The sequence below is a fragment of the Phalangium opilio genome, unplaced genomic scaffold, assembly GCF_054372755.1.
Source record: "Phalangium opilio isolate 3A_F unplaced genomic scaffold, DU_Popi_V2 ptg000002l_1, whole genome shotgun sequence".
NCBI classification, from domain to species: domain Eukaryota; kingdom Metazoa; phylum Arthropoda; class Arachnida; order Opiliones; family Phalangiidae; genus Phalangium; species Phalangium opilio.
This window is the reverse complement of record NW_028324144.1, coordinates 1,240,392-1,256,894: the sequence shown is the minus strand read 5'-3', so window position 1 is coordinate 1,256,894 and position 16,503 is coordinate 1,240,392. Positions and strand designations below refer to the sequence as shown.

General features: G+C 41.7%; 2 protein-coding genes across 9 annotated transcripts; one reads left to right on the top strand and one right to left on the bottom strand.

Annotated features, from left to right (window-relative positions):
• Nucleotides 1-88: 88 nt before the first annotated feature.
• Nucleotides 89-15,029, bottom strand: LOC149718153 (putative protein kinase C delta type homolog). 7 transcript variants are annotated; one of them, XM_089869531.1, is made up of 12 exons: nucleotides 13,352-15,029; nucleotides 9,982-10,190; nucleotides 9,848-9,931; nucleotides 9,594-9,776; nucleotides 9,249-9,526; nucleotides 9,062-9,191; nucleotides 1,864-2,396; nucleotides 1,646-1,800; nucleotides 1,052-1,190; nucleotides 744-932; nucleotides 545-685; nucleotides 89-436 (listed from the first exon to the last, which is right to left on the bottom strand). In XM_089869531.1, exons 2-12 carry the CDS (start codon nucleotides 10,112-10,114, stop codon nucleotides 290-292), a joined length of 2,112 nt encoding a protein of 703 aa, XP_089725657.1. In that variant the 5' UTR covers nucleotides 10,115-10,190; nucleotides 13,352-15,029; the 3' UTR covers nucleotides 89-289. The 7 variants fall into 7 exon arrangements, with proteins under 7 accessions (XP_089725657.1, XP_089725656.1, XP_089725658.1 ...); XM_089869530.1 differs by lacking the exon at nucleotides 13,352-15,029 and adding an exon at nucleotides 11,906-13,249; XM_089869532.1 differs by lacking the exon at nucleotides 13,352-15,029 and adding an exon at nucleotides 10,739-10,981.
• Nucleotides 15,030-15,373: 344 nt separating this feature from the next.
• LOC149718152 (putative OPA3-like protein CG13603) lies at nucleotides 15,374-16,317 on the top strand. 2 transcript variants are annotated; one of them, XM_089870243.1, is made up of 3 exons: nucleotides 15,374-15,671; nucleotides 15,755-16,132; nucleotides 16,199-16,317. In XM_089870243.1, the coding sequence occupies exons 1-3, from the start codon at nucleotides 15,530-15,532 to the stop codon at nucleotides 16,240-16,242; spliced, it is 564 nt and encodes a 187-aa protein (XP_089726369.1). In that variant the 5' UTR covers nucleotides 15,374-15,529; the 3' UTR covers nucleotides 16,243-16,317. The 2 variants fall into 2 exon arrangements, with proteins under 2 accessions (XP_089726369.1, XP_089726296.1); XM_089870170.1 differs by having other exon boundaries at nucleotides 15,375-15,671; nucleotides 15,755-16,317.
• The last annotated feature ends 186 nt before the right edge of the window (nucleotides 16,318-16,503 follow it).

The window sequence follows — 16,503 nt, the reverse complement described above, 5'->3', positions numbered from 1 at the left end:
TTGATTGAAGTGATAATTTCAAGTTGCTTTCCCTACGAATTATTTTCGGGACTTTCATGATGGGATTATAGTATTAAAAAGGGACACATTTTGATTTCGGTTTAAAACTGGCAAAATTTTTAATACTATCTGTACATAAATTACTCCTTTAGGAAGAAATTGGGGAAAAATTATTTACAACAAAAATGTTTGCTAGGGGCCAATAATTAAGTGGAGATAATGTTTGAAATTATGTTTTTTACACCTCGAGGTTAAAATTACGGTGGGATGGGGAGAAGGGTTTATAAAATCAGTCGGTCATGTTGGGGTTCGTGTAGGTGAAACCTCCAAACTGCGTCTGATCCATGGAGATGAGGATCTGCGGATCAATCGGGGTTAGAACGGCCTTTTCCATTGTGAAATCACTGTCAAAGTTGCTGACGTCAGAAGCTGATTTCTGATAGGGTTGCCAAGAGAGTAAAAAAGAGAAAAGCGAGAAGATTGAGATAAGGTGATCGGAGCGGAAAATTCGAGGGGCCGCTCACTTTCCGAACCATAATCTTACCAGTTTTGGCCTATATGGAGGTTCGATTTCTTTTCGTTCCAACTTTTCCCAGTTGATTGGCTTAAAAAAGGGTTGATCTTTGACATCACCCGCCGGACATCCCGGCATACCTAACCTCTTCTCGGGTTTCTTGTCCAAGAGCTAAAGGCAACGATAATTTTTGTAAGCGTGCCAAAAAGAAGAATCGTCGCGAACATACTAAGACTAGTAATTGTTTGGCTTCCTTGCTGAGAAACCTGGGGTAGAAAACCTCTTCGTGGCAGATGGACCAGAAGAGTTCCTCCTCGTCGGTGCCGTTGAAGGGCGATTGGCCTACCAACATTTCGTAGAGAAGGACGCCGAACGACCACCAATCCACGGACTGATTGTAATGATTGCCTTTGATAATCTGTAAGGTCAGTCAAACCGGATGAAAACTATTCTCATGACGCGAGTGCGTGAACTGTGCATCGTCGATTAGTGCAAACGGGAGCTTTAACTATGTTAAATGTTAATCTAATGGACTACCTCTGGGGCGATGTAGTCCGGGGTACCGCAAAAGGTCGACGTCCTTTTATCGCCCCCGACGCCGCGCTTGCACATTCCAAAGTCGGCGATTTTGGCGGCGCCATTCTCCGTTAGAAGGATGTTGTCCAATTTTAAATCTCTGTTAATCGTTAAAAAGGAAGGTGAAGAGGGAAAGGCTCAAAAATAACACTCTTTTTTTTTTCGCTTTATTAATGCGACAAAACTCGAAATTAGTAAACGTGCCACTCGAACTATTTAGTCAAGGTCAGTCACCGAGTTAGTCTGGAGTGCTACTTAAAAGGGGCTCTGGGCAAAGCCAAGCGCAGTGTGTGTACCAACCTCGGGGGCCATGTATTCGGCCGTGCCGCAAAAATTACTGGGCAATTCCCGGTAAATTCGCGTCAAACACATGCCGAAATCGACGATTCTGACGTTGCCTTCCACGTCCAACATTAAGTTGTCCAACTTCAGGTCCCTAAGCGACCCCGGCACACGAAGCGGAAGAAGAAAGGTTCAAAAGGCACTCGCCGATAGCCAAGCCCACCCTCCCAGAAACACAGAGACCGCCTATCCATTGTACTTAGCCTGACCTACCTGTAAACAATTCCTTTCTTGTGCAAGAACTTGAGAGCGCAGATAATTTCGGCCGCGTAATACCTAGCTCGATCCTGGTCGAATTTACCGCTCATCTGAATGTGGTACATCAGATCGCCACCACACAAATACTCCATAACGAAGAACAGGTGAGACTGAGATGGGAAGCGAGAGAGAGTAAATAACGAAGATGATACCATCATGTCTTACGGTCATACTTGGTTCTGGAAAGTGCAGAAGAGTTTGCAAAGGAACGGGTGATGGCTGCCTAGGGAGAGGACCTTCCTCTCTATCATTGTGCATTCGACGTCATCGTCTTCCAAGACAACGTCCTTCTTCAGGCACTTGACGGCGAAGAGTTGTCGCGAGGACTTCATCTCGGCCAGCATGACCTTGCCAAAGCTCCCTTTGCCCAAGACTTTCAAGAAGTTAAAGTCGTCCACCGTGTATTTACGGAAACGAATTTTCATGTCCACCGTCGGCATCCGCGGTTCCGATCCCGCGTTGACGGCCGCCCCGCGGTTTTCCGGTTTCCAAATCGCGTCCAAACTTTCGTCGGAATCGGAACCGACGGAACTGGAACGTCGAATTTGGTGGCTAGAGGGCGACGAGTCATCATCTCGCTTTTCCGACGGATTTTCAACAATTTCTCTTTTCACTGTGGCTAGCGCTTCAGATAACAGTTTCTGATTGACTCCGCATAAGTTTGGAACGTGCTTCTCGCATTTTTTGTGGCAATTCGCGCTGCATTCTGAAATAAAATAAACCTGATCATAAAAGAAGCAAATTTTCTTTAAGTTAAGAATAAAAATTAATAAAAAAAATTCTTTGAATCATTATGAATAAGAGTTAATAAAGAGCTTAATATAAATCCCAAAATAAAGTTAAAAATACTACGAAGCATTTTTGTTCTCTAAGTTTACCAATATTGGTGTCGGATATTGCGTCTTGGGAATTTAATTTTTCGCACTCCTCACAATCGGCGGATTCTGAAGTGGGTGGCGTAGCATCGTGGTTTTCATCTTGGACTTTCAATACAGTGGACTCGTCATTATCGGCGCTTTCTAAAGTGAGCAGCGGCGCATCGGGTTGTTGGGCATTAATTTGGGCGGACTCGTCACTATCGACCCCTTTCGAAGCGAGTGCCGGCATATCGGGTTCAATCGTTCCCGCTTCAGTTTTGACAATCTGGGGTTGACCTTCAACTGAGCTTTCAGGTTCGGGCTCTGTTTTGACTTTTTTCTTCACTTTCTTGACCTTCTTTTTGGGTTTTTCGCTCGTAGTTTCGGTCTTCTCGCCTTGAATTGGCGCCGACACATCTCGGGGTGGTTCGACGGGTTTCCCCTCTCCAACCTCAGATTTTGATTCAATAAGCTCATCTTCGACTTTCGCTTTGGTTTCATCTTTAGCTTGGACAACGTCTTTGAGCTCGGATTTGTCTTCAAGTGGCAGGGCTTTTACCACGACATCTTTTGGTTCAACTAGCTTGGAAGCGTCTGCAACTATGGGTTGAACGATTTCTAGTCTCTTTGGTTCACTTTGTACGCTAGTGTCTTCCGTTTTGAGTTGCTCCTGCATTGGAGTTTTATGGTTTTCATTATTCACGGTGCTTTGAAGCACTACCACCTGTTTATCCTCCTCTACTTTAGGTTTAATGTCGCCGTCGACTTTAACTTGAATGACGCCACTTTCATCGCCTTTAACCTCGGTTTTCTCTTTAACTCCCAGTACTTTTGCTTTAGCTTTAGTTTTAACAAGTTTAACCTTGTCGTCTTTGGGTTTAACTTCAACGTCTTTGGGTTTAACTTCAACGTCTTTGGGTTTAACTTCAACGTCTTTGGGTTTAACTTCAACGTCTTTGGGTTTAACTTCAACGTCTTTGGGTTTAACTTCAACGTCTTTGGGTTTAACTTCAACGTCTTTGGGTTTAACTTCAACGTCTTTGGGTTTAACTTCAACGTCTTTGGGTTTAACTTCAACGTCTTTGGGTTTAACTTCAACGTCTTTGGGTTTAACTTCAACGTCTTTGGGTTTAACTTCAACGTCTTTGGGTTTAACTTCAACGTCTTTGGGTTTAACTTCAACGTCTTTGGGTTTAACTTCAACGTCTTTGGGTTTAATTTCAACGTCTTTGGGTTTAATTTCAACGTCTTTGGGTTTAGGTTCATCTTTGGGTTTAATTTCAACGTCTTTTGGTTTAATTTCAACGCCTTTGGGTTTAGGTTCATCTTTGGGTTTAATTTCAACGCCTTTGGGTTTAGGTTCATCTTTGGGTTTAATTTCGACGCCTTTGGGTTTAGGTTCATCTTTGGGTTTAATTTCGACGCCTTTGGGTTTAGGTTCATCTTTGGGTTTAATTTCAACGCCTTTGGGTTTAGGTTCATCTTTGGGTTTAATTTCGACGCCTTTGGGTTTAACTTCAACGTCTTTGGGTTTAATTTCAACGTCTTTGGGTTTAGGTTCATCTTTGGGTTTAATTTCAACGTTTTTTGGTTTAATTTCAACGTCTTTGGGTTTAGGTTCATCTTTGGGTTTAATTTCAACGTCTTTTGGTTTAATTTCAACGCCTTTGGGTTTAGGTTCTTCTTTGGGTTTAATTTCGACGCCTTTGGATTTAGGTTCATCTTTGGGTTTAATTTCGACGCCTTTGGGTTTAGGTTTATCTTTGGGTTTAATTTCAACGTCTTTGGGTTTAGGTTCATCTTTGGGTTTAATTTCAATGTCTTTGGGTTTAGGTTCATCTTTGGGTTTAATTTCAACGTCTTTGGGTTTAGGTTCATCTTTGGGTTTAATTTCAACGTCTTTGGGTTTAGGTTCATCTTTGGGTTTAATTTCAACGTCTTTGGGTTTAGGTTCACCTTTGGGTTTAATTTCAACGTCTTTGGGTTTAGGTTCATCTTTGGGTTTAATTTCAACGTCTTTGGGTTTAAGTTCATCTTTGGGTTTAATTTCAACGTCTTTGGGTTTAGGTTCATCTTTAGGTTTAAGTTCATCTTTGGGTTTAATTTCAACGTCTTTGGGTTTAGGTTCATCTTTGGGTTTAATTTCAACGTCTTTGGGTTTAGGTTCATCTTTGGGTTTAATTTCAACGTCTTTGGGTTTAGGTTCATCTTTAGGTTTAATTTCAACGTCTTTGGGTTTAGGTTCATCTTTAGGTTTAAGTTCAACTTCAGCAAGTGTAAGTTTATCCTTGGATTTTTCTTTAACGCATTTACGTTTTTGGATGTCTTTGGGTTTAACTTCAACGTCTTTAGGTTTAAGTTCATCTTTTTGTTTAACTTCATCTTTGGGCTTAATTTCATCTTTGGGCTTAATTTCATCTTTGGGCTTAATTTCATCTTTGGGCTTAATTTCATCTTTGGGCTTAATTTCATCTTTGGGCTTAATTTCATCTTTGGGCTTAATTTCATCTTTGGGCTTAATTTCATCTTTGGGCTTAATTTCATCTTTGGGCTTAATTTCATCTTTGGGCTTAATTTCATCTTTGGGTTTAATTTCATCTTTGGGTTTAATTTCATCTTTGGGTTTAATTTCATCTTTGGGTTTAATTTCATCTTTGGGTTTAATTTCATCTTTGGGTTTAATTTCATCTTTGGGTTTAATTTCATCTTTGGGTTTAATTTCATCTTTGGGTTTAAGTTTATCTTTCAGTTTAACCTCAACTTCTTTAGGTTTCAGTTCTTCTTTTGCTTTAACATCAATATCTTTCGTTTTAAGTTCAACTTTTTGTTTAACTGAAAATTTCGGTTTTAATTCATCTTTCGGTTTAACTCCAACGTCTTTAGGTTTAAGTTCATCTTTAGGTTTCACGTCTTTAGGTTTAAGTTCATCTTTCGGTTTCACGTCTTTAGGTTTAAGTTCATCTTTCGGTTTCACGTCTTTAGGTTTAAGTTCATCTTTCGGTTTCACGTCTTTAGGTTTAAGTTCATCTTTCGGTTTCACGTCTTTAGGTTTATGTTCATCTTTCGGTTTCACGTCTTTAGGTTTAAGTTCATCTTTCGGTATCACGTCTTTAGGTTTAAGTTCATCTTTCGGTTTCACTTCTTTGGGTTTAAGTTCATCTTTCGGTTTCACTTCTTTGGGTTTAAGTTCATCTTTCGGTTTCACTTCTTTGGGTTTAAGTTCATCCTTGGATTTAACTTCAGCCTCTTTGGGTTTAAGTTCATCCTTGGATTTAACTTCAGCCTCTTTGGGTTTAACTTCATTGTCAATTGATTTATGGACATCTTTTGGTTTATCCTGAATTTTAAATTTATCCTCAATCTTTTTGTTTACAACATCAACATTCGACGTATCTTCAACGATCTTGGCCCGAGATTCAACAACAGGCTTAACTTGAATGTCTTTACGTTTCTCTTGAACGACAGTCTCCTTATCACCAGAATTAACCTGGATATCTTTAGATTCGACTTGAATGTCTTTTGGCTTTTTCTTTTTAAGTTTAACTTCAGGTTCATTTTGGCAATCTTCAGATTTTGTAGCGGTGTCCGTAACCAAGTCGACGATGTCATCTATAATTATGGCTTTAGTTTTCTTCAGCTTTTTAACTTTTTTCGTTTTCTCGGGTTCAGCGAGGCAAGGTTTCTCCGTAGTGACGCTTTGTTGGCTCATTTGTGTACAAACCGGAGCTTTTTCAAGTAGAAGTCCACTTTTATCCGACTCAACCGTCTGACTTTCAACTTCCTCCTTTTCCAAAATACTATGCAAATTGACTTTTTCACAATCTTCCACAACTTTTTCACCTTCATTCGCATCGCGGTGAATTTCATCGCGTTCAACGATAAACGTTTTGACATCACGCGCGTCAATAATCTCATATTGCGCTACACTTTTACCACATTGCACGTCAGTAACCTGCGTCAAAGACGAGTCGTCTAATTTCAGATCCACATTGTCTCCAATGTGATCGGACTCTTGCCTTCTGGGTGGCCTTCTCCTTCTCAAGGTGGGTTCCTGAATGGCGATGTCTCGAGGAGGGTCTTCGTTGAAGGAGTTAAGTTCCGCTTCACCGCTTTCTAGTTCGATGTCACGTCTGCGAGACCATCCTTCGAAGCCCGAATCAGTTGATTTACCCGACCCCATCCGCGAAGACGACCTAATTGAAGAGCCGCTATCCCTGGAGATGTCAGTCCTTGCCAAGGGGCTTGGGCTCGATACCCTCCATGACGCTTGTCGCGATGGTGTTGCGCTAGGTGGTGGTATCCTCTCGCGGAACTTGATGACGTTTCTAGTCCTTTTAATACCACCAATACCCGAGTGAAAACGATCCTCCGCTGATGAATATTTACGCGGTGGTACGTAAGTCGAGGACAATGGCACGAATGGTCGTTCGCGAAGAACGGCGCGATAGGCGGTGGTACTGGAGACGTAACTACTCTTGTACAAGGAACTTGTGGCGTAAGAAGAACCGTAACTACTCGAGTAGGGGGACGAAGTTCTAGCGGGAGAGGCATGTCGACTATCGAAATAGCCAGGACTGCTCGAACGCTCGTAGAAACTAGAGGGGGAACGTAAGCCATCCAAACCGGAGATGTACGACTGACGTGGACTCGAGTGGTAGCGCGTCGGCGAGTCAAAGGATGAAGTCAAGGGCGATGGAGACGGCGAATGGTAAGATCGAGACGATGGGATCGAACCGAGTGACGTGACGAAGGAACCGCCACAAGAAAAATTCAAATTTGGATCTGAATTATGTCTCCAGGCGTCATCTTGGAATCCTCGAGAGGCCAAGGCTCGTTTCGCCAATGACGGAGGCATTCCATAATCCGCGTCCAAACTTAACGTCGAAGCCGAACCGAATTTGCTGAAAGAGGACAAAGAGCGCGTTGGCATATGCCCGCCGCTGGAACTGCCCAACAGAGACCTTCCTCCACTGGCGTATTGCGAGGACGGGGTCCGTCTTTTCGGACGCGAAGACATGATTACAATAACACGCGCGATTAGTTGAACGGTTCACCGTGGAACGTCGAGTAACTGTGTAAGCGCGAGCGCTGGATATAGTCGCGGTATGTCGGTCGAAGTCTTTCGCGGTGTTCCCCTTTCGCCAAAGGAGGCCGAACTATTTTCTTTATAAGAAACGGTGTCTCGGGCGGCGGCGAATCTCTGGTCGGATGCCAGGACCCCGAGGCGCGCATCACAACAAACCTCAGCGTGCAACACGCGGTCCGTTTAAAAACAATGAAAGAAGGTATAATGAATATACGCTGTCATCCATCTCTAAAATATCCGTATTCTTAGTTGTCGTTAAGAATGGCCCTTAAGCGAGCCACCCCTCGGAGAAGTTACACACATAGGGCGTGTCAAGGCAGCCCGAGAATGAGATAAGAGAGACGACAGCGTTTCCCTGACTGAAACTAACAGTCTACTCTTTAATAGAAATATAAGAAAGAGGGAAGGGGATCTAATTTTAGATCATAGCATCGGATGGGCTTTTTCTATTATGAAAGAGCGAGATGAGCGAGAGCCAACGACTCAACATTTTATATACACCGAAAAGACGAGCGTTTTTTGACCCTTTTTTCCTCTTCCTTACATAGATTATCGCAGCAGGGTGAAAAAGGGGACGGGGGCAACTTCTAATAATGTACTCTCCGTAAAGGTAGCAACCGTATACTTTAGCGAAACAGAATCAAATGACAGACAGACAACAACGCTATCATTCAAGAGGCAATTCCTGAACGCCCCGACAATACTTCCGAGAGAAAAGATTCACTTTATGGGATAAAGATAAAGTGGGCGCCTGCCTACGTTTATAAATTACGTTGACGTATGAAGAATAAAGGTCTCGACGCCCACCACGGTACGCAGTTTGGAGGAATTTGGTGGCCGACTGCCTTTAAATCCTTTGTTTTTTATATGACATTAGGAGCTGGCGAGATTTTTCCCCAAAAGCACGCCGGGAAAAATACGGAAAGGGACTGAGATGAGATGAGGGAGGATGAGATTACATTGAAGGTGGGTGGGTGGGGGTAAGACGGGGGGGGGGAATATAAGGGATGATGGACAGCGGTTCTCTTTGACTTGAGGGAGGGGATATAGAGAAGGAATCATTAAATAAACGAGGACTGTTCCTCTCGTCCTCAAATAGATTAAAAAGACATTTAGCGCGCATCTAGTACAAGAAAAAAGGCTTTCCCATCAATTATACCAAGTATATAACGACCCAGCGCGAATATACGAGCTCATGGAAACCTAATATCTCTATTCACATGGACATTCTCAGGCCTTGCGTGGTGGGGGGTGGGTATTTATGTCACAACCACTAACTCTCAAAAAAGAAGACATCTACATAGTTTCGTATCTCTAATATTTCAAGCCGGGGCAAACCATTTATTTACCTCTCTAATGCGTCGGTTAAAATAAGGTAAAGTCTCCGAACGAATCCTTTAACAAAATAATGAGAAGAAATTGTCTTACGTTCGCACTTGAGTCCTTGTCGAAAGAGCCCGTAAAGCAATGAACCGCAATGGTCGCAGAATGTAGGCGACATGTAATTGTGAACTCGGAAACGGTGAGGAACGTTGATCTTGAATCGTTCTCGCAAGTACTTGAAAAGGGGGGAAAGTCATATTGCTGGGAAGAAGATCGTTCATTATAGACTTACAATGGTGGCTTGAGATTCTTTGCCGATGCCCGGACACCTTCCCAGGACTTTGTCGTGGCACTTTCGGTGCACGGTGATTTGACATTCCTGACATTGGTAACCCTGTTTACCGAAACCCCATAAAAATTCTTTGCAGAAGGCGCAGAAGGTCGGCTGACGATAAAACTTGGCGATAAACTTGTGACCTTTCACCTCGTGAACTTTCAAGTGTTTTATGGCGCCTCGTCTCTTGGCAATTCCTCCCGGAGCTGCGCCTCGGAAATCGTCGAACCTCCCGCCTCGACCGAGAATAATTCTTTCGCTATAATTAACTGTAATTAACGATAATTAAAGTAGCGGTACCACCTTCTTCGTCTTTCATGTATCGCATCTGAACGTTGATTCTACCGCCGGGCCGCAATTTCAACCAATCATTGACGACATCGTCTTCGGCAGCTCGACATTTCTCCGCCAAAGATTGTCCGCTGATGAGAGAGTCAGCCAAGTGAATGTTGGGCCTTTCCATGACGAATATATGCACGAAGGAACCTACAATTAAGGACCAGGACACATTAGTCCCTCCGATAAGGTCCGCCCCAACACCGACCGCCTAAGCTAACCTCTGAAAAGTGGAACATCGAAACAAGAATTCCATTCGGGGTAGAGTGTCTCGCGTTTTTGAATCAAAGAAATTCCTTTGCCTGCTGAAAAAACGCGTTAGATGACTAAAAACGTTATTCCAAGACGGACTGACCATCGGGATCGCTAGTCTCCTTGAAACTGATGGCGCAAAATGGATCCTTGTGTCCCCCCGCCGTTTCATCTTCGTCCCCCAATTCGACCACCTGCAAGACTTTAACTCGAACGAATCCTTTTCGTTCATTCATCGTGCCAGCGGAACTATCTCCGGAATCGGCGACGTCTTGATCCTCCGCCGTGTAGAATTTGCTAGAAGATTCGGCGCTAGACCCCAACCCAAAAAGAATGTACGGTGAAAATTGTTTCTCTTAAATTGCCCGCTAATGATCTGGTGAACGCTTTGCCCGTCGGCGGTTGTATCTTACTGGTTATAGCGGGCGCTAAGTCTGAAAGGACAGAAAAATATCTTCCAGACGTGACCGAAGCACTGACCAAAGATGAGCGTCATCTTGTACGACTAACGAAATGACTTCCACGCGCATTACGTACAGGGGCCCCGAACTCCAACCCTCCCTAGCGAAATCGCTTCGACGAAATGCCGACAATTGCTTGGTCTGCAACTTTTTCGACACCTATAGACCTACCTAACCGCGTACGGCGCCGCGACTAACACAATCTTTCCCATTTCCCCGCGAGCGCCACTTCACTTCCTTTAATACACTCGGAACAAAATCGTTCCTTTTCCTCCCCCCCCCCGACGCGCGCTTCCTGATTTAGTCAGGGCCCCAACGTACAAGAACCCAACCTTAGAAAAACCAACGCGAATTATCTCTTCATATCGTAATGGCATTTGTACAAGCGCATGCACTTACGAGATTTAACATTATTTTCTTCTTCTGACAATTGCACTTTCAAGCGAAAAACAACGGAACCGTGGCTTCATTTTTCTCTGGGTTGCGTTTCTAAGGTGCCATTTTAGTACACTTATAAACTGACGTGCCAAGGCAGCCACGATAACCAAGGTAGAGGAGCGGGAATACATAATGTTATGCCTAACAAGTTTCGAAAAGACCAATTATATATAAATATTTAGGAGTCGAGAGAATATACACATAGTATCGTGTCAAGGACGGAAGAGCTAGCGATAGTGACCCGGAACCGACGCCCTGCCCTCTTTCTAATTCAGAGCTGGCAGAGGGCCTGAAATTGCGCAAGAGGTAATATCCTTTATTGCTTTACTTGTGTGTATGTATAGTACTCTTACGCTAATGACCAATATAAAAACATTAGTCTGGATATCATAAGACGCCTCCTTTCCATCCTGGCAGGCAGCCATTATGGAAATCACCGTGTCAAAGGGTCATCGTTACTGGTCCTCGCGCTTACTCTAAACTATAGGGGATAGCGACATCACCTGGAAGGAAACTATTTTAGGAAAGCCCGAGAAACGGGAAAAGGGGAACCTCTTTAACGTCAACAAAATGATGTAAACAAAGCAATAGCCGAAAGAAAAGATACAGCTCCGTACCGCGACCAAGATTATATAAACATACAGCAAGTTAGTTGGGAAGGTTCAGGGTCGGCTTCAAACTGCGTAAGAAATATCACGACAACAATAAGTATGATAAGCACTCAGTGTCTTTGGGAGAAAAACTTTATTTCTGCCAAACCTTCCGTAAGTGGATAAAGAGATAAGTGTGTCAGACCAAGCCATTTACGAATAATGCAAAGTGTCACACTTATTGGTAATGGTATTACATTAGTTATGGAAATATGGGGAGCCGGCTTCATACGTGACGGCAAGTGTAACATTAGACACTTGAAATTAAAAACTAACGCGTTTAAAGGGCCTCTAAAGTAAAAGTGAAAAGTTCATAAAAAGCTACTTAATTTAACAGATAAGAAAGTGGATTTTATTTTAACATTTGAAGGACTAAGTAAAAGTAAAAAGTTCCTAACAAGCTACTTTAAAAGTTTCAGTAAGGAAATGGATTTATTTTTTGTCTGGGTACTATAGAACGATAGCCGAAGGTAATTACCCATTTGTGGAAGAGACCTTTCTTATGAGCCATTCAAAAGACATGACTTAATTACTACGCGTGCAGTATACGCGCACTACCTTCACGATTACGACTGAACAACGAAACAAATCACGAAAAAAAAAATTCCAGTTAAAAAATTGTAATCAGTAGAAATTATCTAATCGGACGCAGAGAAGCGAGAATCATCATTTTTTGGAACACCGCCAAAATTATTATCAAATGTCAACTTTTCATCGATTAAAAAGAGAAAGGGGAAAAAAAGTACTTCGAAATACTTTTTCAAGTTTTTTCCCACGTTATTCACGAAAAAAATGTCCGCGATTAGAACTTCTATAAAAACATTACTAACACTCGTGCGCTCTTGATAGAATTGAATTAAGACGAAATATCGGTTACCAATACCAACCATACGCCAGCGGGGACTTCCCTAAGTGTGAAAACACACAAAAGGCGTTTGGTATTGGTATTTTAAATCTCACTAAGCCGTAGCAGTTCTACAAATTTCCCTCTACAAGCATAAACGCGTCGTCTCTAATGAATATATATGGTGCGTAGGGTGACTGATCTACTTTAAAGAGAAAAGACGTCGAGGCTGTCTGTCTGTCAGGTTCAATTATTTGTTCCGCGCTACCCCAAAGTTAATAAAATGAGTAGAAGCGGGGCCAGCAGTGGCGGGAGAAAGCTCATTAAAATATCTGAGAAGGATGACGGGACACATTACCCTAATGAAATAATTAATCCCCGAAGAGAGATAATTATCGGGCTCGCGCTCGCTTCAAACAAGATCAGCGCGGGAGGGAATTCGCCTATACACTATCGGATAAAAACGTCACTTCATCGTTAAAAGAGATAGAAAATGTCTAATTTCGTAAATTGCCCGCCGTTCATACCACTAAATATGTCAATTAAGATTCGCGATTGCCGCGTCTTCACGGACGATGCCGTACATTGATTTTGAAAGGTCACATATCTAAGACAGATATATTACGGATAATATAAGTCTCTAGCTAATGATACATCAATCACCTTGTGTAAATACGACCAGCTTTGAAACGTCAGAAAAGTGCAATTTAAAATATATTAGCAAACAATTCTAGCCTCTCTATCCAACGATACTAAATGCTCGCATCGAAATAATAATTAGATAATATAGAATTCATTAATTCTTGACCAGCGGGGTCAAGGGGGTCAGAATAGAAATTTGATTCAAAAGGACGTAAGTCTATCGAAACGCTTTAAGGATCTGATAGCTATAATCGTTACATATCCAACGTTTGCTAATGGATACTTGATCGATATAGCTAAAACACCAAATCACTCTAATCAAACATCAATCAGGGTTGAGATAAGCGTAATAATTAAGGGTGAATTTAATTTAAAATATTGACAAATACAAGTACTCGATCGCAACCTGATAAAACAAAAGAATCGTTTTAAACTTACCTCGTAATCGAATACGAACAGCAGCGTACAACTCTGGATTCCAAATTAGTTTTAATCTATCTTTGGTTGTCAAATGAGAGCGCGCTTTTTCCGTTTTGAGAAAGTACGTCCGCCGCCACTCGAGGGAAATCGAGAGTAACTGTAAAAGCGAAAGGGATTTTGCGCTGAACCCTTTTGTCCCCCCGACCAACCAACCAACCCTACCCTAGCGAGACCATGGCGAGACCCTCTTCTCTTTAGAGCGGAAAGACTTTGAACCCCCTTTCTTTCCGTTGCCGGCAGTCAGTAGCTAGCGTGACCGTGACTCAAGACGCTCCAGGGGGAAAGGGAGCCCGTTTTAATTCGACATTCCGGAAAAGCCCTTCTCGCGAATTAACACTCCATTTCCGAAGGACATCAAAAGAAGTACGTAAAGACAGTCGTCAGCTGTCTACGTCCATCTACGTCCAAGTGTCACGTAGCTGCATGGACAACTCGTTCCTTATACAGCAACCCACGTTGTCACTAAATTGGGGGAGGGGGGGGAATTGAAAAGATTAGCGACAGGTGGTCAGTCAGTCTTAGTACATCAGTTTCAAGTTCCATTATACAGCTACGCGAACCATCTACGCTTGATGGATGTTCTGTAGTGACCCAATTCAAAGTAGGTCAACCCACCGAACCTTTTCAAATGATATTGAAATTTTAGGATGAAACAACTTTAATTGTTTCGTCGACCCGATTAAAATTCTGCTTAACAATTTCGGAACCGAATTGCGAAATTCGTATTTCGTACTTTACTCCCATTTTGACAATTCGCGTTTTTTTTTTTTTAAGAAAGCTAATTAAAGGAAATCGCGTGATTGAAATGATAATATTCGAAAGAGATGAAATTTCAAGTTCCGTTTTGGAATTAAGAAGGTCGACGTCACGCTAGGATACCTAGTAAAGGGGGAGGACACACGCAGTGAGGCTGACTCACTCATGCACCGATTTCTTCAAAAAGACCAACGACCCTAAGCCGCGTCAATTTCGAAAGTACTTGTCCCGATATCCGCGAAGGGAGTCTCAAAGTACTGGTTCCGATGCCCGCAAACCTATCCATCAAAGTTAAACTAATTTCTTAAAAGGTTTAAGAATGTGTCACTGAATCTAGGAAGTGGACTGCCCCTCCGGAGAGTGGGGTAACGAGTGAGACCATCTCTTTATCACGCGTATTTTACTTGATCTGTAGAAAGAAAGACTTGCTCTTTCTTTAAAACTTGTTCCAGAAAAGTAGAGCTCCACGCAATTTGATTGAGATTGAAACGAAAGTGCAAAGTAGACTGAAAGATAATTCTGAGAATGGCATCATCATAGTTAGTCTAAAAAATAAAGCTGGTTGCTATAAAATGACAATAAAATGGCCGACAATTTTCACCAGGAGGAGAACACTTTCACTCTTTTATTCGTTTTACAAAGCTATAAAATGGAATGAACTTTCTATTAGCCTACGCCTAAACTTACGCTTCTAGATTGTTTTCTAGCAAGCGATGGCATCTCCCAACCTTTGTCGTATTAGGTTCTAATAGAACATTACGCGTAGCGCCCCTCCTCTTTACGAAATCTTTCTGTTGAACTGTCTTTAAAAAACCTAGTTTTCCAAGGATGCCAACGTCTGTATTATTAATATCGAACATGAAACTCAAATTTTCGTTTTAAAAATTCATAATTTTCCAAGGAAGCCTGCCTCTATAAAAGCTATTTTTTATAAATTATAAATGGAGCGATAGTTTGTTTTGGAAGAAGCCCACTTGGGAATATTTTTTATTTATAGAATATAGATAGCTGCTTGGCGCGAGGGGCCAGCCACTTAGCGTAATCGATGTACACGACGGTACCTTTAACTGTACTTAAGTTTCCTGCCCCTGACAGTACTTAAATGATTACGCATAATCCGTAATCGGTGTACGAGACTCTGAGACTGAGAGTGATTAGCCCCTCGACTTTGCAAGAAAGATAGTTTCAGTTTCCATCAAAATTACGTCATGCTTTCTTACACCTGGCGGATTATTTTCGCAACGAAAAAAAAAACATGGCCGCCCGCTCCTTTCGGCGGTTGGAATTAAAAGCTAAGGCTTAAGACAGGGAATGATGGGAATGTAGTTTTCCGAATTTAAACTCGGTGTTAATTTAATCGTAATTAATTAAGGAGTAATTATGGTCGTGGGGGCTTTTCCTATCGTGAAATTGGGCGCCTTAGCCATCAAACAACTCAGCAAGCCCCTCGCCAATCAAATTAAAATTAGGGCCAAGAAAAGTCACTTCTTTCGCACTTACATTTGCATGCCACCAGCTCAATGTAAAACCCTTTCACCATCCATCAAAATTAAATCTTTAAATAAATTAAATTAAACTAAGCCAACTCACTCTCTCTTTCTCTAGTCTACCATTTCTTCGAAGTGACGATTAAAATGAAAATGTTGAATTTGGGAAAACCAGTTGAAGTCCCCAAATTGAACGAGACTATGGCCATTGAATTGGGTGCGGAGCTCTTGGGGGAAAGCGTCATCTTCTTAACAGCGGCTATTACCTTGACCCTCGAGTACATCCGTTCGGCCAACAAAGAGAAAGAGAGGGAAGCGGCCAGAGAAGCCAGATTTAACGAACTATACGATATAGTTGATGAACTTCGTTACACGGTCATCAAACAAGACGCTGAAATCAGACATTTAGAACGAGTACTGCACAATAAAAAGGACATTAAATTAAAAGTTCCGTTTTTCAATAAGAAAGAGGAACACGATCATGTCGATAAAAGTTGTAAGTTTGTCACGGAAAAATTAGACGCGGAAATTACTAACGATAGCAAACCTCTGATTTTTGAAGCTGTAGATGACGCCAAGAAAGCGATTCTAGGAATAAATAAATAATTATAGAATAGTTTGTAGAACACTAATTAATTGTTTGCCTGTAAATTATTGTAAATTAAAAGTAATTATTACGAATATTTTCTTCTGTTTCATAATAATCAATGCATTTATTTTAAAGGAAATGTTTAGCAAACATAACATTATAGCTTTAAAGAATGACCTTTTTCTAAATATAAAATGAAAAATATTAAAATTAAAATAAATTATCTCTTATTACAAAATAATTAACATTTAATTAGTCTTAAAAACAAGGACTACCGC